This window comes from Rhea pennata, chromosome 33 (assembly GCF_028389875.1).
Source record: "Rhea pennata isolate bPtePen1 chromosome 33, bPtePen1.pri, whole genome shotgun sequence".
Lineage (NCBI taxonomy): Eukaryota > Metazoa > Chordata > Aves > Rheiformes > Rheidae > Rhea > Rhea pennata.
In genome coordinates this window covers 73,209-99,947 of record NC_084695.1, presented here as the reverse complement: position 1 = coordinate 99,947, position 26,739 = coordinate 73,209, and the positions used below count along the sequence as shown (strand labels likewise).

The following is a 26,739-nucleotide window of genomic DNA, read 5'->3' as shown; positions in this document are numbered from 1 at the left end:
GACGTGGAAGCTCTTACACTGTCATCTGAATTTTACCCTACATACGCAACCAAACGGCAAGGAAATCCGTAGCATCGCCCGCTCCGCGACACAAAGCAGGCCCGGGAAACGAGCGGCGCCGCGGGCACCACCAGGGGGCTCTGCAGGACAAGCGCGGCGCTGCCGTCGGCGCGGGGCGGCGGGGCGGCTCCGGCGGGGCGGCTCCGGCGGGGCGCCGCGCCGAGGCTCCGGCCGCGGCAGCGCCGCCGGGCTGGGCGGGACCGCGGCGCCCCTCCTGCGGCGAGAGGCTGAGAGAGCTGGGACTGTTCGGTCGGGAGAAGGGAAGCGTGAGGGGGCAGTCTTGTCGATGTGTGGAAGTACCAGAAGGGAGCGTGTAGGGGGGCAGGGCCAGACTTTTCAGCGGTGCCCAGTGACGGGATGAGCGGCAACGGGCACAAACTGAAACGCAGGCAGACCCATCTGAATCTAAGAAGACCTTCTTCTCCTGTGAGGCTGTCTGAGCAGTGGTTGCCCAGAGAGACTCTGGAGTTTCCATCCTTGGAGATACTCAAAAGCTGCGTGGACAGGGTGCTGGGCAGCTTGCTAATCATTCTTGAGCAGGGAGACTGGACTAGATAATCTCTAAAGGTCCCTTCCAACCTCAATCATGCTGTGATTCTGTGAATATGAGGGTAATCCACATGCATGTGAGGCAGAGAACTAGAAAGTTAGGGTTACATAGACAGACCAACAAGAATCTCCCCATTTGTAATGAGGTTCAGGGGACTGACCTCTTGATGACAGCAGGAGCTTCACATGGAAGAAGCTCAAAATACTTCAAGGGAAATAGAATTAATGTTTTGGAGAAAGGAGGTCCAGCTCAGAATGCATCAGCGTCTTCTTGCTTTATAAAATGACTTTGTACTAACTAGAAATTTGAGTCTAACAATGGAAGCACAAGGACCTAGAGTACATGAACTTTGCCTTTGTACTCTGTTCTATTAGATTTACACTGAAAAAACGCTGTGAAATAAAAACATTTTTTTGTGCACATTGTAGCTGCCATAAAATGACTGTTTAGGAATGCTTTCTTTCCAATATCCTACATTTCAGTCACCTCCTTTCTGTCTACATCTTTTTAGCCAGACAATCTGTGTTTTCCTTTACTTCATGGAACCACCCTGAGCGTTCCCATTCAGATAGCCACCTGCTGTCAGACATTCACACACTTTTTTTTTTAATATATATATTCCACAAATAGAGCCTTTGAATTTGCTTCTTAGCACTCATACGGTTTCTTAATAAAAAGCAAATCCTGGGCTAGCTCAAAATCTGTCAGGTAGTTCACAATAGAAGTTTTTTTCTCCAGCCTGTGTTGTAAATACATGTTATCCTCACTCCATCACTATTCCTTTCTTCAGCAGAAAGCATGGTGTGGGATGTCAGTCCTTTCTCCCTTACCACTGCTATTATCTATTATCCTCAGTGTCTTTCTGTAGCAGTATCTCTGAGTTGAGGTTCACTGCTTTCTCAGTAGACTCTGTGCTCTCCAGAGACAGCTCAGAGGACGTTGAAGTGTCTTCAACTTTAAACTTGGAGACAATCCTGGCAGTTTCCTGTGTGATCTCAAAATGTTTGAGTTGCTGTTTCCCACCTGGGTGACACTTGAGTGTGCTCATGTCTGGTGAGCTGTTCCTACTCCTACTGCTCTCCTCCAGGTTGTCCTTTGTTGTGGAGCTGCTGTCATTAGGGTTGCCTTCTGCACCAAACTCCATTGCCATGCTGCATAAAGTAGTAGTTCTCAAAGGCAAACTGGAAGACTTGGGAATGACTGGTCTCATTTTTGCCTGTGTTCGAATATATTTTACTGGCTGACGGCTGAAATGGCCTCTGGGCTGGGTCCCTACGACCATGTCCAAATCACTGTCTGTCTTTTCCTGCACAGAGTCCTCCGGGTCCTCCAGCTCAGAGTCAATACTTCTATCCATCTCTGAACAAAAAATTAGAGAGATATCTTAGAATGGTGAGACATGGTAACTGTGACAGTATTAAGTACAGTTTTGTTTGATGATTTCTTTTTCTAGTAGAAAGGATATTGATAGCCCTTCAGTGCTGCCATGCTAAAAATCCTCCAACAACTTCATTAATCAGGAGCAATTGGAAAGATAAGCATTTAAAAGAGGTGTAACATGAATCAGGCTTACATTCTTAATGCTATCTGTAATACATTAAAGCAAGGAGAGTTTTCATGTGACTTCAGGCCTGAGAGCTGAGGCAGTAAAAGAGAAAAGCCTTTCCAGAGACAATGGAAAATGTGCTTGCACTTTCAGGCAAAGGTGGTTGTTGTTCTGCAGCAGGTTATCTGTACAGAGTGAAAGAGCCCAGCTATGCTTCCTCTGCTGTGTAATGTAGAGGCAGACAGAGACAAGAGGTGTGAAAACCAGCAAAGACAAAGCAAGACAAACTATACTAGCACCATGATCACCGCTTTTACCTAGAGCATCCGTGTTTAATGGACTGTGGGCTCTCTCCAGAGTCAGCTCATTGATGGCTTCCCTGGAAGACGAGTTATCAGACACATAGTCCACATTTAAATGATGTTTGGAGGAGAAATTCTGTTGGAAAAAGCCGTGAGTGTTTATACAGGACTCTGATATGAAGATACTGTCCACTCCTACTTCACCCCAAATGCTGTTATAGACAAGTGAATGGAGACAACTGACTGAGTTAAAAATGCCTTAATTTGTCTTACTTTACCAATAATGCTTGAGCTGCCTGGTTCAGCAAGATGGAGATGCAGCATAGCCTGCAATATATGCTAGCTTTAAGCCTGTTCAGGAAAAAAATGAGTTTTTATTATAAGTGCATCTAGAGATGCCTTGTCTGCTAGATATTGTGCTTGTATGTCTAGCAAACAGTCTCTGTCTGGAAGTGCTTGTGGTCTAACCAGACAGTATGGGTGAGGTGGGGGGCCGGGGCAGCAGTGAAAAAATAGGAAAGGAGCTTGCAGAAGATCACATGGCAGGGCCTTGAGCGCAACTTATGGTTCCCGACCAAGCAAGTCCAGCACCCAGACTAGCAGACTGCAACAACTGCCACAAAGCTCACCCTGGAAAGCAGACGTTGCTTTCTGTGGAGAAGCAGTGTGCTGAGTGACATCCTTGTGTCCTACATGATACTGAAATAACCCATTTTAAGATGAGAAAGGGAGACATCAGACATCAATGTTTACTATAGCACGGTAATTATGATCACATACAAATGGGACGATGAGTCAATTACTTGGAAGTTCTTGGGAATCATAGCTCATATGGAACCAGTGCAAGTTCACACAAGGATTATATCACCTGAACAGGGGCTCCAGAAGTTGGTTTTATTAATTACAAAATGAGAGTCACATTAAAAGCAACTCTCTTTTCAAAAGTTTACAACACCTTTTGTAGAATTCAGTTATGCTATAGAATTATATAAATTGGCTTTGAAAGTATAAATCTAGTCACAGGTAATAGTTGTGTATCTCTCAAAGTGTTCTCTGTGAAGATTTATTAATCCTGCAGGATTTCTGCATACCAGAAATGAATTGTATCTACTCTGGTGATTTTATTTCAGCTGTAATCACAGTTACTTTAATTTCTGCTTCCTCAGTGAGCAGGACCTGTACAGAAAGCAGGATTACTGCATGTCGGACATGCACGTGACCATTGAAGACATGGAGCGTCTCGCACATAAGAATCTGTGACTTAAAAGTAGGGAGTGAAGAGGCCTAAGAACAGGACCCCACTTTTTTTTTTTTTTTTTTTTTTTTTTTAATTTTAGGAAAGTCATTTCCTCCTTCTGGCTTAGCCAAACTAGCTGTGAAAAAGACAGAATCACCACATCCCAGTTCAGAGATGCTATGCCAATCTGTGTTTTTAAATTGCTATGAAATAAGCTGTGAACTGCTGTGAGGCAAGAGTTGGGGAGCTTTGGAAAGATACAGAGCACTCAGTAGCAAGAAGATAAAGGGTCTGTGGCTTCTGATTGGGAATGCAGCAGAGCCCTGTAGGGCTGCACAGAGGAATCAGCTGGGTCTTATGTGCACATATCTGTCTCAAAAGTTACAGTGCTGTTTACAGAGAGAAACAGCAGTATTCCAAGTAATTTAGTATGGAGAAACCCACAACTTCTCAGAATGACTGGGTTCTAAAACATGCAGTAAAAAACACCATCCAAAGTGGTCTGAGATCATGCTGAGTGATCTGTAGCTCAAAATTTCTTCAATTTCTCTCTCTCCACATGCAATGAGCTCTCTGCTCCTTCCTCTTTGAATAACTCTCTGATAGCAAATGGTTTCCCTTCCTGTGGAAAAAACCCCTTTAATTGCTAGTCCACCCTCCTGTCTCTATAGCAGGGTCAGTAAGCCCAGCTCGGTGTCTGGGAGCTCTACCTCTAGAGTTATATTCTGGACTTTGTCTGGGTTCTGATGTCCTTCATCCTTCTCTGTCGATGCTTCTTGCAAAGGATTTTCACATCCAAGGGACAGGGATGAAGGCAGGTCATCCATCCCAAACACCCTTTCGTAGTTCTGAATGAGAAACTCCACAATCTGGGCTTGATACCCAGAGTCAACAAGGCACGACATTGAGACATCGCTTCCTGAGCATGGCCGGATCAGAGTTGGCCCAAATATTATGCCCAAGTTGTTTGGGGACATCTTGTTCTCTTCGTATTTCTCTGCCACCCTGGGGAAGGGAAACATGACTGTTAGGGGCTTCCCAGTTCTCAACCCGAATGCACAGAGTGTACAAATGGAATGAACCAATACCCCCATTTCCTCATAGAGAAACCTCAGCTTTTACGGAGGAACAGCATTCTGGTTTGTGCACAGAAATTCCAGAGAAAAATCTCAAAAGTTGCCTGGATCTGTCTGGGTGGTACAGCTCTAAGCAGAGTGGCTGCTTCTTATGACTTGTGTTCAGAGCTGGGTGAAAGGGGCCTGCTTCATGTTCTTCCTTCATCTCTTGCTCTGCACTTTAACTATGAAGCATAATCAGTAAGAAGTTTATAGTCCTAACTGGTCATTAAGACCTTCTCCTTATTGCTGCAAGATGTCAAATAGTCCTTTCTACGAGTGATTTTTCAGCCTCCTCACAACTGCCTATAAGGCTTTAGATCAGGCCTCTCCCCAATTAAGGAAGCCCAGATGCTATTCTATACACATTTGATGCTGTGCTAGCTGCTTCTCTGGTAGTGAGATTTCAACAGTGATCTCCTGCGGTCAGCACTGGAGTTAACATTAGCCAGCATGACAGCCAGCACACTCCTCACCTGTACAAGTGTGCAATGAGATGCCGCAGGGTGTTGTAGTTGCTTCCGGGTAATTTGCTCAGCAAATCCTTCATGCACTGGATGGGGTCTGAAGGGAAGCCTGCACAGTCTCTCTTTTCTTCGTTGAGTTTTTGCAAATCTTTGGCAAGAGCAATGAGATCATCATAGAGCTGGTATAGCAGCACAGGTCCTGAAAGCTGCAGGGAGTGGGGAAAAAAGCTTGTCACTTCATCCTGTTGGTATGACACTGAGGAAAATCTCTTCATCTTCTTCTGTGGGCAAGTTGTACTTCAGCCTCACACGCTTTGACTCCCACCAGCTCTCATCCTCATGTCATAAAGGTTCCCTCATTCTAAGGGACTATAAAAAATGCCAAGCACTGCCAGAATTGCCACATACCTGGAAAAAATACTTGAGGCAGACTCAAAATCCTGTAAGACCTGCTACTGATTAGAGACTCAGTCTCATCATCCCACTAAAACTATAAGCAAGGAGCTCCAAGTTCTGGTGAATCAGAACAACTCTCAGCTATTGTTTTAATGTCACATATAGCATTATTGCACATGTCAAGGCCAGTGACTAGGAGGAAAGATCCAGCAGAACTAAGACCATCTCCCACCAACGATGTGATATACCTCAGCAACTTGGTACTTAACCAAGAAAACCGAGAGTAGCCTTCTTTGTAAGGGAGTGTCAGAAATTGAAAGCCAGTGTATGCAGCTGGCTGAGCTCTGCCCTCTCAACACAGCCTTGGTACCCACTTCCTTCAGAAAATGCTTCAGGACCCCGGTGATATCATGGGGGGAGTGCTCGGAGAGTTCCACCAGGCTCCTTCCATTTTCAAAGGCCTGGCACAGCTTTTCCACCCGGGCCTTCGATCCGCTTATCCGATAGATCCCCTGCATTGTTAAAAGGGGGAGACATTAGGAATTTGAGATACAGAATAACAACAGAGCAGAGAAGAAGAGAGGGTTAGAGCAAGATATTTGGCAGAATAACTTAGAATTTCTGGATCAGATTTCCCTTCAGGGTCAGTTAAAAAGAAAGGAAGGGAGAAAGGAAGGGAGAAGAAAGAAGATACCTTCTCCTTCTTGCTATGAATAATGAGGAGAGTGTCACAAAGTGTGACAAGATTTACTAGTTATCTTCTCTATGGTAGGACTTTACAAATACCCAAACAACAGAGAGTGGGGGAGATTTCTTCATTGCTGTTGTATTCTGTGTGAGGAGGGAAGGGTCAGAGCCACCATGGGCAGTGCATCAGGGAAACATCTCTTAGCTGTTTTGAGAGAACAGTCGCTAAGCAAATGTTTAATCAAAGCTGTGGAGAATTTTATCCTAAACTCCAGACTGAACAGAATTATACCCATCTGCACAGAGCTGCAGCCACGCTACTCACCTGCACTCCAAGGGCACGAGTTTCAATTTCTGAGGTGCATTTCACCACTATGAAGGGAACTTCCTCTGGGAAATCTCGAGGGACTTGCGTGAAGTCAATGCCAAAAAGAGGTGCTCGGTTAGGCAACTTCTTGTGGCCACAGGTGATCAACAGGTTCTCTAGACACTTCTTGTGGCAGGCCAGGTAGCACTGAAATGGCAGAATCATCCTTGATTATGGTCTGGTTATAGCCCAGACGTCAGCAGTGCCTGGGTCTGTTGTTCAGGTCTCCTTGGAGGACTTGTCCTGGTCCCCTCTCTCTACAAAACTACCACAGAATCATAGAATCGTTGAGGTTGGAAGGGACCTCTGGAGATCATCTAGTCCAACCCCCCCTGCACAAGCAGGATCACCTGGAGCATGTTAGACAGGATCACATCCAGGTGAGTTTTGAATATCTCCAGAAATACCTCCACTTAAGGTATTTGTAGACATTGATAAGATCCCCTCTCAATCTTCTCTTCTCCAGGCTAAAGAGGCCCAGCTCTTGCAGCCTTTCCTCATAGGTGAGATGCTTCAGTCCTCTAATCATCTTTGTAGCCTTAACATAGCCCTACCATGTTGCCTTCTCAGTATGGTGGAATAGCAGGGCTGTTTGGAGCAAGTGGCAGTTCATGGCTTATTTGCTCATGAACAGAAAAATGTGCCTCATGTAGTACATGGGGAGAAAAATCACATATTTTACAGAGGGGCCCTTCATTTCCACAGTCCTTCAGTGAGATAATAATTATGATTGGCTCCCTTACAAGGTATCTGCAATGACAGCTGATTAGTTCCAGCTCTCACCTCCTCACACTCAAAGCCATTGACCATGAAAGTGTCACATTCCCTGCATTTAGATGCCCCCCAGAGCTTTCTGAGCCGGTGGGTCTGTGCTGCACTGGAGAGAAGGATGTTCTTAAACTGCTGCTGGGATGTTCCATTTTCTGTGGAAACAGAACTGATAAATAAGCAAGAAAGAACAATTAGTTCCTCCATATCTGTGAAATACCTCTGTATTGCTCACCATTTTCAAAAGTTTGCAATGAATCTCTCTCTTCAAAATCATCGGAGGAGGACATGGTGCCAGTGGATGGAGCTTTTAGCAATTTCCTGTTAGAGTTTCCTTGAGACAAGAGAAAATACAAACAGTTATTCTCTACCTCATAATGCACAAAGTAGTTCAGTGTATTTTATTTCCATTTTAGTTTTTGGTTTCCACATTAGGCAGGAATTTTTGCTGTGCTCACCTGGGCTGGAACTGGGAGAGTCCATAGATCGTGATTCACAGCTCCCACCAAGACTTTCCGTGTCACTGCAGAGGGACTTGCTTATACCTGCGGAGGATGTATACAGTGACAGACCATGCCAGACACTCTTCTAGCTGAGGCAACTAGTGAATGCCTCTGCATGGATGTATATTCTTTTCAATTATTTCTCAAAACACCTGCTCATCTGGGACTTCCTTAAGCAGAAAACCAGGAAGGTACATAATGGACCAAAGCAGCAACCTATCCCCGTCAGGCTGAGCTTTAAAAGACTTCTAGGGAATGTCCTTCTGTATTAGAGAAATTTAGACAGTATCTACTCTAGAGATAGATGTATTTGAGATGCTGTTTGATGATGAAGTAGGTTTGAAATTTGTAAAGAAATGTGATTTTCTTTGCTAGAAAGACGTAGATATGCTAAAAGGACAGGCTGAAGCAACAGTTATGAAAGGCTCTCGGGCTACACTGCTACATCACAGTTCATCCTAAGCCAGGATTTGTACAAGCAACAGTTGACTATAAATCAAGGATGGGTTTACAAACATAGCTGTACAGACATATGTGTTGGTAACAAACACAGGGCCAAAGTCCAAAGCAAATTTCCAGAAAATCCATCCATATTTTTCAATATGTATAAAAACAAGAACAGAAAGATTAAGAGGGAGTGAGTGAGAGAGAGAGCTAGAGGGAAATCAGCAGGAGAGGTCTCACATCATGACAGAGGTAAAAGCTTCAAAAGCAGAGGGGCAGGTGTGTCCTGGCACAGGCCACAGTTAGCCTGGCAGCATGGGCGCAGCTGCATTTGCATCAGTGGTCACCGGAGACCAATGGTGGCTGCTGACTCGCTTCTCTGTGACACGCAGCATGTAAGATGCACGCCGGTGAGAAGCAACAAGAGTCTTGATTTACTTAAGGAATAGATTTTTTTGGATTCTGAATTCTGTTGTACAAAAGCATGATCTCCAGTGCTACAGCCTCTCCCAAACTGAGGAGAGCCTTAAGTATTGCCCTAAGAATTTGAGCTCTTCACCCAGTTTTTTTGGCTGTATCATTGTATGTATTAAACTACAGTGACTCAAGAGAAAATCAGATCTTTAATTAAGTTAATTAAGTTAAATTAAATTTAAGTTTAATTAAGTTAAACGTACTCTGTTCACCATTTGGGGAGAACTGCTTTCTTGATGTATCTTCTGGAGTGCTCACATCCTTTGCTGCAGAAGGGGCTCCTGTATAATGCAACGTCGTCTTTTTTTTGCCAGCCGGTGGGGACCTGAGGAGAGGTTGCAAACAATTTATCAGCAGTGAAGAATAATTGACAGTACCGCACCACAGAGGTACTTTATGAATACTGAGACAAAGCATCTGTTTCAAGGAGTTTACACGTAGGTATAGACTGAGTTTTTAAGGAGACCATAATAAACACTTCCACAAAACTAGGAACTGTTTCAGGAATTTGTTCATTACAGTTTCGCTTTTCTATCCACAGCAAAAGTACAGAACATAAGTCAAATATCACCTATCTGAGAAAAAAGCGATTCAGGCCCACAGTACATAACTGCTGCCCTGCTTTTGCTAATGCTGGTCTTGTGAGCTGCTGCTCATCCCAAGGAAATACATACACCTTGAAAGATCTGTTCTCCACTAGTGTTAACGGAACTATATATAGAGAAAAGACCCTAACATTTGAGGCTTCATGGTTTTTCCTGAAATTACCAACAACAATGCTGCAGCATTGTTAGTGACTTTATAGTCATCTGTGTTTTAAATTTGTCTTTTTTGTTCTGCACATTATATATTTTGACCTTTAAACTAGAATTTAAGATTTTCACTTTTTTTTTTTTTTTTTTTTTTTTTTTTTTTTACCTCTGCCCCCCAGAAGCAAGTGGCTCAAATTCAAACACCTCTATATGGACTTCTTTCTTCTGCAGAGTCTGAATGAATTCCAGGTATTTTTCGCCCACTTTGTATGGTCTGCAGACCTCAGTCAGATGCTGGTAATGCGCTGGAATCTGCTCAGACTGAATCTGCCGCTGCTTGAACATCCTTAATGTGACCTTATAGAAAAAAAGGAAAAAAAAAAAAAAAAAGAAAGAAAGCACTGAAAGTCAAAGCAGAGATAATCTTTCCTCCCTTGGATATCTCTGTAGTTAACCAGTCTGCAGTTTTTGTGTAATCCATGCTCAGTTAGCTGCACTTTTGCTTATTGATAGTTTTGCTTAACAGTGTAGACAAAAAATGTTTGTCATTGTTTTTTTGTGAGTTTTTTCCCTCCAAGTCAGTCTTTTCCTGTGGATATCTATATTCTCAAAGCAGCAGTAACTGAAAATGTGCTTATATGTCTGAGAATGGTCTTCAACAGGTCAGTAACAAAGCAATGTCCACAGCACTTCTCTTATTTTGACTTTTTGAGAATGGTTTGTTATACAGTAATTAAACCATAAAATAATGAAGGATATAGTGGTCTTATCCCTAACAGCAGCTTCCTTAAAGGTAGAATTGGAGGAGAAATTAGAAGACTGCACATACCCATGTCAGCACCTCATCTCCTTGGTAAATGAGTTTCCGAATATGGGAGATAATCCGTGCCCGCACTTTCTCCAGCTCTTGTCGGCGGAAGTTGGCATCACTGATGCACGTCTTGTACAAAGCTTCTGTTTCTTGAACCTTTGTGCGGTGAGACACAAAGCAAGGGAGGTGAAAACCCTCAGAATAAGGAGGAAGATAGCATAATGCAGTCAGAGTGCAGGTGTGTTGGAGGTAAGAGCACTGCAGTCTAAACTCATCACCTTTGCTTGTGCCTCCTCGCAAGACCGGCGGCGTTTCTCCAGCTGCTTGTTGGCACTGCCAGGATGAGTGACCGCTGTACTCTGGTATTCATCCTCTGCCTTGGCACTCAAGTGCTTTGCTTTCTCCAGCTCCTCACAGCGCTGTATATATTGCAGACGGGACTTGCGCAGGGAGGACAGGGATTCATTCTGCAATTGGAAAAGGAACAGATTTAGGAAACATGGTGAGGCAGTAGTGCAAATGGATACAAATTTGAACTGCATTCCCTCTCTTCCAGTCTCAGCAGTCAGTGGGAGGTAATGGGATCTAGCAGGTAGCACAGAGAGGATAGAACAGGAATGCCGCTAACGTTCCTCCCCAGGTACTCTCTAAAAAAGTGGAATATACTTTTATTCAATTTGGTAAATAGAAGGATGTATATTACATAATTAAGTTACTACTTGTTGGTACTGGAAGGTTTATGCTTCCAGTGTTTGGGCTGTAATTAGCATAAAGGTCAGGTCCATCTTTTGACTCTTACCATTCGCTTTTGCTCCTTTATCCACTGATCTTTGAATTCTTTCCTCCACTTCTCAATTTCGTTCTTCTTGGCTGACAGAGGCTGAAGAGGAATAATAGTTATGACAGCAACAATTCCTTACAAGGTAGGAAAAAGTATCTGACAGATGAGGTCATGACATTAAAAAACAAGCTTTGTAAGATACTGCATTCTTGAAAATTAATGCATCCTTTTCCCTCAAACTTGATGTGAATTCTTCTCTTTTTCCCCCCTCAAACTAAGGCATATCATTTCTATGAGGCCTTTGTAATGCTCTAGCGACTGCCTCTGTCTGATTTTCAGCACAGTTGTCTAATCTAAGCAGAAATACATTACCTGATAGAATTCTTTCTGTTGAAGCAATCCTGCAGCCTCATTAGCTGAGTTTCCAATCATAATGTCATGTTCCAGGACCTTTGTGTAGAGTGCCCGAAGAGGCATGTTGGACTGCAGAAACCAAAAAAGTCAGTGTGCAATGCTGGATACTCACTCCAGTTTTTCTAAATTAAAGGGCTTTTGTTAACTATGAACAAGATTGGTTACAGAAAGAGAAGAGTGTCTTCCATGGTTAAATTAGTGCAGGTTTTTTTCAGACAACTCAGACTGCAGAATGCTGGAAGCAGAAGAGCTGTTATGGTGTACAGTATTGTGCTGACTTCTTGCTAGTTCTTCCCTCTGTCTAATTTTCTAAGCAGTCGCTCTATATGTTATAAATATATAGAAGAAAAAAAAAGAAAAAGGAATTGTTCCAATACTGAGAGGCTTAGGAAAGTGTTTAGAGGGGTATTTGCAGTAGAGATATTTGAAGGAATATTTGTTGTTGCACTCTTAACTACAAGCAAGTCATGTGTGCAGATTGCCTCACATTTGCTTGCTGTAGGATTCTCTTCCTTCTTCTCTGAAATATCTAGTTCTTTTCCCCATCAGAGGCCAGACAGGTAGACTGCAGAGCTAGTTATTCTGACATGATATCGGCATTTAGAGTATTGCCAATCTTCTTACTTAGGACTGTCTGTTGAAAATTGCTGAGCTTCTCTGTATTTTCCTTGAACAAAGAAGAAATTCTGTCATGCAGGTCTTACTGCTATCTGGAACAGGCACACCTAGCTCCAGGAACTGTGTTTGCACAGGGCCATAGCAAACTCTGTGCCGTGCAGCAGTGAGGAAGAGCCATACCTGATGGATAATTGCATTTCTTCCTGATTCTGCTATCTTCACAATCCCTTTGGCAAAATCTGTTTCTGTGAAGGAGAAGAGTGGATTAAATGCTTTACATTTACAGTTTGATTTACAGTTGCACGGGTGTGTTTGTCAAAGCCAGAGGTGCTTTCAGGCAGTGTGGCAATAAGGATCATCCTAACGGAGTTCTGAAGGAGGATGAATTTCTTCTTCAGATAAGAAGAAATTCTCACTTGACACCTTCATCTTTATATTCATCCAAAAGCAGGTAAAAGGCTTGGCCTTTACTCTGTTTTTCACTGGTGTATTTTCATGCACAACTGTGTGCTCTGACCCTCCCAGTTACCTATGAAAAAAATAAAACAAAACACCCCAAAGCATACAGACTCTCAGCTGGTACTGTGCATGCTGATGACTCACCATAATTCAGACGTTTTTCAATCCAGCTAAGAAGCTCTTTGACATATTTACACCACATTTTGGCATATTCAAGTGCTGCATCAATGCCACCTTCACATTTTATCAACATTTCATCTGCCTCCTCAACTGCAAAAAATAAATCCAGATTCAGAATGGCTCTAGCTGACAGGCAGAGGCTCCCCCAAAAGTGATAAAACTGGAGTCTCCTTAATAGTTGGTGCTGTGAAATACTCAGATAACAGCCATAAAATAGATCTTCACTGAATAATGCCATTATGTTCTATTTCATGGCAATCCCATACAGTCTCACCTACAAAACCATTGCAAGTTCCCAGCAACTTAGACACATATATTGCCCACTTCTCTTTTTATTAACATTTTGATTTAATTTATCTTGAAAATCAGAAGTTCAGTACCTAATGCATTTTTGGGGTGACAGTTGCTATATTGGGGAATTGCAGTAATGATTCTTGTTCCTGGCAGAACCTAAGGTAGAACCATCACACTGTAGTGAGTAATTCTAAAATAATTTCAAGTTAAAGTCTGTCACTGAATACTTAGAAAATGTGTTTTTTTTCTTCATATAAAGTCCTCATGAAATAAGAAATTGCTTAAATTGCATAAATGCTTTTACATTGCATTTTATGATGCTAGCAGCAACTACAGAACAGATGAGACTCCCAGTGGCCACGAAAAATGCTTCAGATTATCCTGAGTTTTATTGGGTAGCCACTTACTGTGCATCAGACTAACAGATATTTTTTGTAATTATTGTCTCAGTACTTAGAAGTCAAGACAACATAAGGGTCTAGCTTAACAAGACGTTAATGGAGGAACAAGTAAAGGTCTGCAGAGACAGGGAGCTCAGCATGCGCTAGAGGAAGCAGGAAGACTGCAGAGCTCACTAAGCCAGGCATCAGTCTTGCTGGGAACTGGCCTGAGTTCAGTTTTAAACTAGTGGCAGCAGTGACACAGCTGCATTACTCGTTCTTGCTATGAGTCTGTAGGAACTGCTGCCAGGTAATTGACCAAATATTCTCATGTCGCCTTTTTAATTTTATTTCATTGTGTTACCTGTTATGTCTGTCTGCACTTGCTTCTCTGAACTGTTTTTACTCTTGCAGAAACTTTCACTCAGCTGTAGGGGGGGAGGGAAAAGAGAGGAAAATGGTAAACCAAAATGAGTATTTGGAAGTTTAGAGGATCTTTTTCAAAACAGTCATCTGCAGTGCTTCTTTTGTTTATCTAAGCAACCCAGTGCAGTTAGAATAACAGCCTGAGATTTGACAGAGGGAATGGAGCATGGCATAAAAGTCCACCACTAACAAAAACATGGAGGGAACAAACACATTGTCAATGCAGGGGGATTAAGGCCAGAAAAAGGCTGCTATGACTGAATATTTCCAGCTCTCTTTTTATCTCAAATCTCAAAAAATTTAAACTTTTTCTTAAATTTTAGTTCCAGGGATAATACAATTACATGAGAACATTGGCTGCCAGAGAAAAATTAAATTTCTAGCCCCTTTGTTTACACAGAAAAATATGAAATGAGGCTGATTAGCCTCCAAAAGTCTCACTCTGCCAAAAACAAGGAAAAGAACCATTAATTTGTATTTTAAAGGGATTCTGTTTCTTGAGGACAAAACTTTAATTTTTGAAGCTTGATGTGTACCTCAGGTATATTTTGGGCTTGAATGCTGTTGTCTCATTCGATCTTTTTCTTGGCACACAGAATTTGAGCTAGCAATATCCACATTTCCTTTTTCAGAAAAAAAAAAATCCAAACAGTACCTGCCTGAACAGTTCCACTAAATATTATCTGTTCTGTTGCCACCACCATTGTTTCAATAACTGAGTGTTAAAAGATTGTTATCTACTCAGATAAGAGACATAACTATTTTTTTCAGATGGTCACCGGAAAAACAATTTGAGTAACAGTCACTTTGGCATGGGACGTTGATTATTTCTTTTTTTAACACGGATCTCATTCTTTGCCTACCGGAACGATCTCTCTTTCTGGGGTCAAGTCTATGTTGTCAGTGCTATCCAAATCACCAATGAACATATCAACTGTCCTGTTAAAATACAATACAATACAATACAATACAGTACAATACAATGAGATTATAACAACATAGAAAACTTGTTCTGTCGCATTTCTTTACATACGCATTTCCAATTGAGATTTCTATGGCATCCAGACTCCGGAAAATCTCACTGTACCGCTTCTTATTTTCAGGTACTCTCTCTTGGCTGTCAAGACCTGGAGTTGGAGAAGAAATATTTTCACTAAAGTGCTTGGCCCAAAGTTTCTGATATCTACAGGACAGTTTCTGGTGATGCAGTGGAATATGGCTCAGCTCTACTCTCCTGGGTGAATTCACAGGGAAGTGAAAACTGTTGTGGCCTGGCAAAGTATAACAAGGTGAGGCCAACAATGAGATAGGATTTAAAAGAAAACATTGGAAATAGTATATTTATCAAGATTCCTTGGGCAGACCCCCCCCCTAGAAAATAAGTTAGTTGATGTCAATGGGAGACATCTAAGCCATTTTTAGGGCTTGCGATCTGACACAAGATCAACTGTGAAAACTGCATGGAATTCTCTGTAATAGATGCTCTGAGCTAAAGTCAGGACACTGTCATTAGTTCAGTGTTGGCAATGCGCTGGCAGGCCTGATAGAGGGATTTACAGAATACAATGGCCTGCTCTGTACTTAGATCAAGTAAATGATCAGCTTCTTATTTGGAAGCCAGGCCCAGGTAAGCAATGCATGTACATGCTGTTAAATGTGCATTTGGAGAACCATGTGCATATGATGGTGGAAGAGCAGACATTGGTGCAGTCAGAATTGTGGGGTACAGGCAGGGCTGAGTTGCCCAAGCTGTTCATTCCTTGCACATCACATGCATGTTTTGCAATGTGTTTGTGTGCAGTGATCATTTCTCAGCCTTAGGCATGCTTATTTATGGTGATAATCTACATTGGGAAATATTCATCTCATTCAGTCCATAGCAGGTGCAATTTATTGGGCATGCAAAGCATAAAATGTGCATGTCTCTGCTTGAGAAGTTTTCAAACTAGGCAATGCATTTCTGCCTTGGATCTTCATAAAGGCTAAGAATATTCTACCAGCAGCTGGACAAATAGCAGGGTGGAAGTGAGCGTAGGCATTTTACATGGGTGATCTGCGCAGTTAATCTTGCTTTCCACTCAATCATGCATTGTGACTGAGGACAGAAACTAAAATTGACTCAAGCTGAAAGTCACTGCAGAAAAGACAAAAACATTTTAAAATATAAAATTGGGGACTTTTGATGTAAGTAAAAATTCTTTGTCCCCTTGACATTCCAGGAAACAGGGTATGGTTGACCTAAATCTAGAGTTGTTTCGCTGGTAGTTGAGTCTTTGACAGTGAGCAAATACTTGCAAATGTCACTCAGATGATGCCTCATGGAAAAGTCAGTTTATGTTTCATTTAGCTCTAGCTTGTCTGGACCTTGTGTCAGTCCTGAAAAATGCAGATTTTCAAGTCAGGTTTTTATTAGGAGCTGCCATATATTAGCCTGTCAACTTAAAAATAAAAATAATAATAAACCACTGAGGCCTGAAGAAACTGTAATGAACCATTCAGAATGGCTGGTCTGGTTTGAGAACCTAGAAAAGGAATTTAAAAGCATCAAAGGAGCTAATACAGACCTGTAAATGTACCTAACCTGCATTCTGGTTGATCTTTATAAATCAACAATTATTTATTACCTCCTGTGCAGTGAAAGCGAGCAGTCTGAAGCCGAGAACTTGGCTCACCTCTGCTGTATTAATGGCAAGTCCCCATACTGGTAACGAATAGCATCAAGGCTCTGGGAAACAACTGTAACCCAAATGTCCAGGAAGTGGCTTACAGGGGATAGCCCAGAATACTTAGTGCAATCATATGAATCTTGTACTGTGATGAAAAAGGCAATTCCTATAGCCTCTCATAGCTTCAGGATTGTAACCTGGATTAGTGGCAGAAGAAGGATCTTTGGGGCTGGCGGTTTCTAAGATTGGCAGCTTCTGACTGTTTTTCATTAGTAGAAATTTTTTTACTAGGTCTCAAACTTAACAGTTCACAATTCGTTTACAAAACATCTCATTCTGGTTGTCAGGAAGAGACACAAATTGTTCATAATCTGAGGCATAACACAACAAATTAAATACACATTAGTTTAATCTGAATCCTAACCAGTCTCGTTACTTTTCCTGAGTAGATATATTTCATTTCTCTTGTTTACCGTTAGTAGAGGCAGAAGGATTGTACAACAGGAAGTGACTCAACTTAGCAGCGCTGGGGATGGGCAAAATGATACATGGTGCTTTTGAAAGCGATCATTGTAAGGTACAATAAGATAAGAAAGAACCTCAGGTTCTCACAATCCTTTTGCTTTATCATAAGTAAGATAATATTATATGTACTACTACAAAAGTAGAAAGTTAGAAGAACTCCAAATAAAAAGTTTTCCTAGCCTTGCCATATCTGATGTTTTAAAATGCCTTCTTACAAGTTTAAACGTATGCTCTCCCATATGCATTCCCTTTGCCATTCAGGAGCAACACCAATTTGTCCTGGTCTATTTGAAACCTTTCAAGTGGCTTTTTGGCACACGCAGGCCTGGGCCAAATGCTTCATGTGCCTCATACACACCTCATGAAGGAATTGCCTTGAATGTGTTCCTTCTCACAGCTCTCTTTACTCAGCCATCTGTCAGACACTTTCAAGAGGCCCTTTCCTGCTTTCACCTGATGAACAGTGCACCCTTGACTGCCCACTTGTTAAATGTGTAAATATCAGTATCATTTTCCTGTACTGCCTGGCAGGCTTGTGAGGGCCCCTGTAAATATCCATAAACTAATTCATCTTTCAAATCCCTGCTCAAATCCCTTTATCTTGTCCAGAAATGATAAGGTGACAATGGTGACAACAGGAAGGCTAACCCATAAATTCTCTGTTCTGGTGATTAAAAGTCTTCTATATTTCTAGTCTCAGTTTCTTGAAGGACAGTGCATCCTTAGTCTTCTGTGTCTGTGCCTTAAACTGTTTGTCAAACTCCCTGATGCTGTTTTCTCATTGTTTGCTCGTACTTCCAAGTGTGTTCTCCTGTCCATTGTCTTAAACATAGCTCTTTGGAACACAGGCCACAGTTTTATTCTTGGTTTGGCACTCTCCAAATACAAATTAAGAATTAGAATTAAATACATTTGTAGTGAGAAACTACCTTGAGACAAATGAGGAGGCTTAACATCATGTAGTTAAACACTTTGATGGTCAGCAGCAGAGGAGAAATGGAATAACATAATTTTGAATGTATTGTTTGTGTGCCATATAACTTTTTTTTTTTTTTTTTTTTAATGCTATTCTTTAATAGTAGCTACTCAGATGATCTGGACTACTGAGAGAGATTGGGCTCTGATACAGAATTCTCTCACAGAGGTATACCACTTGCATTGCTTTTCCCTCTCTTTTTTTACCTTCAAAATATACACATGAATATATGGCAGTTTTTCATGATGCCTACTAACTCTTGGACAAAGAGTAATGCATGGAAGTCGGAATAAAAAGCCACTTGGTAAATGATTTGCTTTCGTCTGTCAAACTCAAGAGGCCTGAACATAATTTACTATGATGGACACAGCTATCCTAGCTATACAGATGAGGAAACTAAGACTGAGGCTACCCAAGCACCTAGCAATTTTCTCTTAAAGCAAAGAGTTGGTTTGAAAAATCAGTGTTATATTGTTGCTAGAATATACGATGAGCATTATCTTTGACTCTGAGTCTGCTTTCAAAAATCTCTGGCCTTGAGGTCAACAATGATTAGGTTCTAAATATCAGTGTAAGTGGTAGCAAATGAAAATAGTTTGCAAATATTTTCCATTTTGCATCCTCTGCAAGTGATTTTGTTTAGTTAGTTCTTATTCTCCTTGACTCTAACAAGTTCTAATGATGGAACACAATTCCCTTCCCACATCACCAACAGACCTGCATACTAAAGAAAAGTATCTGTGTGGCTAATGCTAGCACTAGAGTTGGTCAGCTGTCATGCAAAGCTCTGCCACATCCTTGGGTCTTGAATGAGATGAGACTGCCATTCAACCCATATCTACCTTCTGAAAAGCACATTGCTCTTTGCCTCCTTTTGCTGCTGTTGTGGAGAGAACAGGCTCCCACTGCGGGGGTGTGCAAAGCATCATGGATATTTTTAGAAGGAGAAGTTCTTGTTCTGTAAATTAGCAGAAGCATCACTTCCTTTTAAGCCACAGTTACCATGAAATGAGGTAAATGTCTAAACCCTAATTTACTCTTCAGTGTGGCACCATTGCTAAACATCAGTATCATAAGCCTATTTCAGGAGTTCCCAGTAGCGCCTACCTCTTTGCGCTCAATTCTACAGTTTGTGACACGACACCTGAATTTTTCCACTGGTTCAGATCTCCCGTTTCTGATAATACACTCAAACTGGAAAGTTGGTGACTGCATGCATGCACTGTGCTTGTACTGGGGCTTCACTTTCGGCACATAATACATTTACATCATAAGTCATTCTGGAAATTGCATTTCCTCTGCATATAAGTACTGATGCATATAAGCAGCAGCTGTATAAAATCCACTGTTTGTTAGGTCACAATACAGTTTCAACCAGATACAAAATTCAAGTCTGAGAACTATCAAATTGTCTTCTGCCACTCCTATCCGAAATCCTCTCTCCATCCCTTAGTGACACTCTGATTGTGGCTAAGCGCAAAGAAAGCTGCCCCAGCTGCCTAGATCAGGGTCTCTCTACCTACTTGAGGAAGAAGGGTTTTAGAACAAACTAATTCCAGTTCCCTGAAAACAGCTTTGCAAAACCAAGATCCCTTCGCATTTGTCACACTGTTCTTTCTCCTATTTTCTTCCTATTTCAATGGAACAAAGATCTTAGAAAAAAATGAACTTACAAATCAACTAATTCTTTAGGAGACCGGAACTGCTACTGAGCTGCACGCTCACCCACAACTGGCAGGAAATAGACTGGCAAGATCAGATGTCTCTAATAGTAGTACATATAAAAAAGGTGCTTACTGAAACACCTCAGGGGGGAAAAGGAGAATTTCAACTTAATACATTAATTCATAAAAAAGTGAGTGTGCAGACTCTAAATATTTCTGAGATGTCTGACAGTAGAAACTGAACACAGGTGCAATAGCCTGCAAGATAAAAATAAGGTAATTATTTCAGTGTTTTGTTCCCCTAAAGTTAGCTGAGCTGTGTCTTGATAGATGGCAGGCTTCCTACAGTTTCTTACTTGGTTAATAAACCTTGAATTTTAAGTAAGGACAAAAAACTATATTAAACTTCTAGTTGTTTGTTTCTTCGGTATTAAGAATAAGGAAATGTTAGATATGGTAAGAAGAATTCACATTGGCAGTGAAGCACAGCAGATATGTTTCTAGTACTGGAAACTAGTGAAAGGACGTCCAAATTAGAGTGATAGCAGACCCCCAGAAAATAGTGGAAGAATTAATTTAGGATTCTTTATTTGCCAAATAATAAGACCAAAAAAAATAGTATCAGTTATGTTGGCTTTGCAGAAGAGCTGTCAAACACCTCCCCCCCCCTTAAAAATACTAGATTCTGCTGGTAAAAGGTACTCTATGGATATAGTACACTTTGATTTCTGAAAGGTGTTTGATTTAGAATCATGTCACATTCTTATTCCATTACATGGAATTCTTGGTCACATATTAAAAACTATTTCACTGACAAACCCAAAAATGTATCTTTAATCAATGTATGGGGCTATTTCTACAGGGATCACAGAAACTGCTTTCTGCTCTTTGGTGTATTTATTAATGATCAAGCTTTTATAAAAAAAAATTTTCCTGGTAAAATGCTTGATGTCAGTAAGGTTGTAGACCCATAAATTAGGCAGACAACCATGTATTATAGAGTGTTTAAGTGGCTTCTGAAATGGTTATGCTTCGACTGCAGAATGTAGCTGAATGCCTGCAAAATAGGTATGGATGTTGTATCTCCAGGCTGGAAAACTTCTCTTGAAAAGCAGAGATGGACACAACAACAGAATATTGCCTAACACAAGTTCCACAGGCGCTGCTGTAAAAAAGAGGACCTGCGCAAGCTTTGGATATATACAAAAGGGGAAGATAAAGCAGAAATAAGGCTCTGCCTATGCCTTTGCATGCAGTAGCAGTACGTTAGCTGCAGTGTCAGTTCTAGTGCCCATGCTGGCACAAAGATGTGGAGACATTGCTGAAGATACCAAAACAATCTGGAGGGGAAGGGTGGGCATAAAACTAGTCTCACAATATAAAGCTAAGCAAATGCAGATTATTCAGTTCAGCTATCCCTGTGTATGATCCTGAGACTTAGAAATTAAATGTTAGCTAATGTTTTTTCCATTTTTCTGACAAAGACTTAACAACGTCAAGTTTGTTGAAGTTTTCAAGCTACAAGGATAATGATGCATTTGAATGTGACAGCTGGGAAAGTACTAATGGTACTTATTGTGTTTCCTTCATTACAGAACCACTGAGATTTTTTCACCACTCTCTGAAGCACCAGAGATTGTCCCCCTGTTGAACACGGGACTCTGGCAAAAGGGAATCATGCCTCCAGGTGGTACAGAGAACTCTTTCTTAGATGCTCAGTTGGTGTTACTCAGATTCAAACTGATTATCTGAAAAATAATTGGAAAGAAACATTTACAAGTTGGATTAGCAAGGACCTTGCTGGCAGCAGCTGGGGAGAAGGGACAGATGGAAAGGGCAGGGGAGGAGCAAGGCTTTCTCTGCAGCCTTGTGTAGTTCAGCTACTCCATCTTTGGGCATCTGTAACTCAGCTCATCCGTTAGCACAGGACCAAGCACCTTCAGCTACTCCTGCCAATGGTACAGTTTAGTCTCTAAAGGAATGGAATGCTTTAACTAAAATATTTGATTTTAATACTGTGCTGTAGAGGGAAGCCTTCTCTGATCTTAAGCCACAGAAGACCTACTGCTGCCCCCTGGCTTAAGCTATATAAAGTATTTCATGAAAGCAATTTATGTTCATAATTAAGAGTTTATGAGAGCAAGGATTTATGGGAAATTTTCGTCAAGGGGACTTTAACTAAAGGTACGCAAATACCAGCATTATGTATATTCCAAGTCTCTTAGGAAAGAGCAATGCAAATTCTGACTCCTGAAAAGGGAGGTTTGCATCCTTTCCTCTTATAAAAGTCAAAATCTAGTACAAATACATCAAATAACTTAACCTGCCAGAGAAAGATTCAGTGAACTGAACAGCCAACATCCTCATAGGAACCCCCTTCAGAGGAACTTACAGCTGTATAATACCCAGATTTGCCTAGTGCCTTATAGGTTGATCTGCATCTTGTGTCGTATCATGCCCCCAAAGCTTACGCTATAAACAGTATAAGGTTGTTTCGAATGCCTTCACATACCACTTGGTTCTTGGTCCCCCATGGCTGAATCCTCAGGGTTTTGGTCTGAAAGCAGCAGAATCCCAAATGACCCAACTGTGAATCACAGCTGAGTTAAGTAAAACACAAATCCTTGGTCAGAGCAGATGTTAGCAAATTATCCAGTAGCCCATGATAGCTGCGCATGAAGAAGACCTGTCTGAAATATTTGGCAGCAGTGTCTATCAGTGAGTGTGGCTGCTGTAGCCAGCCTACTTCCTGCAGACACACTTCCGTGTAAGGAAACAGTGTGCAGTGCACATTTGATCATGCAATTTGCATAACTCAGATCTGTCTTGGTAATAACAAAGAAAGGACCAATTCAGATTCCTGGCTTCAGTGCATGCAGCTATCACAGCAGCCTGAGTGCTTGCTTTTGCAATTCTTGTACACAGGTAGCACTCACTCACTGTTTTCTGAAGAAACCACCACCTCTGTTTCTAAATACACACAATAACTTACTGAGAAGCTGTCAGTGATGAGGGGAAAGGGCCATTAGGTTAAAAACCTTGACTGAAAAAGGGAAGGCATCAGCATCTCAGGCTCCAGCTACCACCCTGTAGTTTTAATGCCCATTCATCACCAATGATTATGCCCATGAACTACTGGGCCTCCAATATGTTGTTAAAAATTTCATCCAAATTGATTTGCTGTGGGTGAAGAGTTACCACAAAAACATGGCCGCTGTTTTAACAAACTCTTATTCAAAGCAGTGTACTTCATGTCAGGCCGGGAGGATTGGGTTTGGGGCTGCAGGTACTGAGACGATGGCAGAAGGGGGTCTGAAGTGGTCATTATCTGCACTTCTCTCCCTCCACTCTATTCAGTGGTGTGTGGGTTTAATGGAACCTTCTCAGAGCTCACAGCCTTTCTCAAATTTAACTCAGCAAAATTGAAATGTAAGGTTTTGAGAGTTTATTCTGTAAATTAAGAAAAAAAGTCCTGATCTCCTAAGTTTTGATACGCTAGAGAAAAATGTATCTCCTGCTTGCATCAATATATTCTTCAGCCTGGAAGCGTGTTCAGACTGTGAATCGTGATGTAAACCTTTAAGTCACAACTATTCCTCTTGTTAGATGTTGTGCCCTAGCTCAGTTAAAAACTATGGATTTACTGGGTGGAACCATGTAGCTGATGTTGCTGATTTTAAAATCTGTTAATTTTCCCTTCAGTTTAGAAACAGTTAATGATTTAGTGATGAAACTGTGAGATGGGAAATAGAAAACAGATTTATTCAAAGGGTATAGATTGAAGTGAGCAGAACTTGGTTTTTTTTTTTTTTGTTTTTTTTTTTTACACAATTATTAATAAGAGAAGCATATGGCAAAAAAAAAGTGTTAGAAACAAACTTGTGCCCAGCAGTGAAGCTCTAAATTATAAATATTTTTTTAAAAAATCAAATTTCTCTGTGCAACATAAAAATATAGTATTGCTTCAAATGTGTTAAGATCACGCTACTAAATCTCCATAATTTTAGTTTCCTTCTCAATATGAGCAAAACCTCTACTAGCTGAGTTTTTTTGGTGTGTGGAGCATAGGAAATCATTGCCAGTTCTTCAGAGTCTTTGTCCTAGAACCAGCCCTTTGTTCACTTAATAAGTGAGCAGGAGAACTGTTTTTGTGTGTCATGATACAAGCAGAATCCACTGCGAAGCTCACAGCTTCATATATATTTCTGCTCATACAGCTGCCTGTGGGCAGGTATCAAAGGCTATAATACAGACTTGAGTACAAACATTATTGTTAGAGCACAGTGGCTAAATGTTGTTCACAAATTTCTGTTTAAAATACAGAAATAGGGATGCAAAAGCGTGACATTTTCTCTAAGTCATCCTCCTTTTTCTCCTCCTCCTCCTTTTCCTCCTTGTCCTATTTTCTGACTCAGGTTTGTGATCTTGCCTTCTCTCAAGTGTTACGATCTGAGTGGAAAGTTTGATCTGTATCTTCTGTGGCAACATACAGAGCTGACCTGAAGGATCAGCTGCAGGCACACTGTAATTTTTTGTGGCTTTGGGTTCCCCAAACCTGCCATTTCCGCTTCCTTAACATCTGCTGGAGACTTCAGTAAAGCTGAATATTGTCTGCAAAAATTCTCACTGCAGTTGCATCGCAGACTTAGTGGCAGCCAAATCTACTAGCTCCTCTCTCACATTAACTACAGGCAGTCAGGCCTCCAACACTTCACTGGCACAAGTCAGAATTAAGACTTGCTGACTTTTCTTTCATAAACACTTGTTTCATTTAAAAAAATCATATAATCACAAAGCTACTGCTTTAGTGTCAAATGTTTAAGGCTCAAGCAAATGTTGTGTGTGTGTGAACTCCGAGTTCTGTTCAGACAGCAGAATTAACAGTTAACTCTTGAAAAAGAGCTGGCAAATCAGGGTATGTAACTGCAGGGAAGTGCTGCTGACATCAGTGGAATGTCAACATCTGCTTTGATGAGTTTCTCCCATCAAGTCTTCCCTGGCCTGTGTCTCAGTTGCTTATGTTCAACAGGTATAATTATTATTACCCAGTTTGTAAAGTGTTTTATTTACAAGTAGGAAGTGCTAGAAAAAGTGGTTTTGTAGTGTAAAGGCATTTATAGTTAAAAGAATTGCAACATGATAAAGCAAACCCCTCTTTTCTTTAAAAAAAGGAAAAAACTCATAAATCTAATAAGTGCTAATACCCAGTGCTAACATAATAAAGGGTGTTGCTACCTACTTATCAAAACTGGAACTCATGGTCCCAATTCCCATTGTGATCAGCCCATCTTCTAGACATTCTTCCTGAATGAGTATCTTCCCCCTCTTTTTTTTTTTTTTTTTTTTTTTTTTAGGTAGAGATGGTAAAACCCCAACTTTTCTTTTGCAGATAAAAGGTTCACAAAAGGAAAGTATGTGAATTCTTAAGAAATGGACCGTCTTCCACTGCCAAGATAACAAAGAATTTTATACAGCATAGTACTACCCAGCATTTTAATCTCCTGAGGTACAGTCTCTCCACTTGCTGGTATAGTCAGATCATCATTTATCATGGAACAGAAAGCAGTGAGACTGCCACAGATGTTCCTGGGAGCCCTTGTGCCAGTCCTAGCTCTGCTCGAGGGAGGCCCATGCATCAGAATTTTGGCATGAGACATTCAGTATTTCCTTCAGGCTCTTGAAGCTCAGTTCAGACCCAAAACAAAAGCAAGAAACCACTGTGCCTTTCTTTTGAGGTGACAGAGAATAGTTTTCAGATGAGGATTATCCACTAGATTTAAGCATACCCAAGCTCCCAAGAAAGTTACTGCTGTGCAGAACAGGAATAGAAAGAACTTGAAGGATTCCTTTTCAAATGTTCCAATCCAAGAAAGCCGTAGCAGGAGAGGACACTACTCTTACTTCCTAAACGCTAAGTTAACAGTGTCTCAGTTATAATAGTGTGTAGCTCCTGCAGATCTCCATGGGATGTGTAAGTAATATATCAAAGTAATTCTGTGGGTCAACATAATTCCCCCTCTCTCCCGTGCACTGCAAGAAAATATGTTGACAGGTAAAAACCTTTTGTATGAGGTTTTACAGGAATTCAGTGCAGAGAGAAGATACATACCTACTTACTTTAAGAGCTAGACCAAAGCCAAGAACAGGTCCTCAGAGGCTTTCGTTTCCATTATTTGGTTTAACCATCTGAATGCAACACATCTTTATTGGTGGAAAACACAGATATGTGCAGTTTGCCAGCATAACTGCCAAGCTAAGTAGAAGAGGTCTTCTCTCTAAACTTTTCTCATGCTTTCATACATTTTAAAAGCAGAGTGTTCCCTAAAGATGAGATCTGAATGTGAGTAAACCTTCATGATTACCTGCTGCTCAGCTTCTGTAGTGACATGTGCTTTATCTGCACATGGATACCTATGTTTGTCTCTGCTGAGCCCTGTGAGAAAGTGTTCCATTCCTGGCTGAACCCTCTGCCATTGAACAGAGGGCAATAAATACAGCACTGCTTAGGTTCTCGCAGGTTATGAATTTCTCATTGATAGTGATGATAAGGGCTGCTACAGCAGGCTGAATGGCATCTCCAGTTAAAGCAGGATATGTGTTCCGGAAGGAAGAGATAGCTTGCAATAAATCTGCCAGTTTGGCTTCAGCAGGGCCTGAAATAACTTCCCCTAAAATTGAGAAAAAAAATTTTTTTTTTTCACATGCATAAACTCTCATCCTCACCTCCCTGAAGATAAAATCACTTTAGTACAGCAGCACAGGTGCCCCAGTTCCTACATACAAAATTTCCATGCAAAACAGAAAACAGCAGAGGTTGGAGACTGAAACAAGCAAAAAACTCACCTGCAGTGGTGAGGTGGATCTGGAAACTGCCCAT

General features: G+C 41.2%; 1 protein-coding gene across 1 annotated transcript; it reads right to left on the bottom strand.

Moving 5' to 3' along the window:
- Positions 1 to 1,271: 1,271 nt before the first annotated feature.
- Positions 1,272 to 26,739, bottom strand: GMIP (GEM interacting protein). The gene is made up of 22 exons (XM_062598323.1): positions 26,706 to 26,739; positions 26,394 to 26,530; positions 15,065 to 15,159; positions 14,895 to 14,970; positions 13,970 to 14,033; positions 12,896 to 13,021; positions 12,473 to 12,537; positions 11,633 to 11,743; positions 11,279 to 11,359; positions 10,758 to 10,946; positions 10,498 to 10,635; positions 9,835 to 10,025; positions 9,120 to 9,241; positions 7,954 to 8,040; positions 7,731 to 7,829; positions 7,511 to 7,650; positions 6,686 to 6,874; positions 6,048 to 6,185; positions 5,287 to 5,483; positions 4,406 to 4,700; positions 2,474 to 2,594; positions 1,272 to 1,969 (listed from the first exon to the last, which is right to left on the bottom strand). The coding sequence occupies exons 1-22, from the start codon at positions 26,737 to 26,739 to the stop codon at positions 1,449 to 1,451; spliced, it is 3,216 nt and encodes a 1,071-aa protein (XP_062454307.1). The 3' UTR covers positions 1,272 to 1,448.

Excerpts from the sequence above, each read along its gene's own strand:
- GMIP (XM_062598323.1), bottom strand. The coding sequence starts at position 26,739 with ATGGGCAGTTTCCAGATCCACCTCACCACTGCAG. Across the intron at positions 10,026-10,497 it reads GAGATGAGGTGCTGACATGG|GTCACATTAAGGATGTTCAA; the intron begins GTATGTGCAGTC and ends TTTTTCTATAAG. Across the intron at positions 7,830-7,953 it reads CTCTCCCAGTTCCAGCCCAG|GAAACTCTAACAGGAAATTG; the intron begins GTGAGCACAGCA and ends TCTTGTCTCAAG.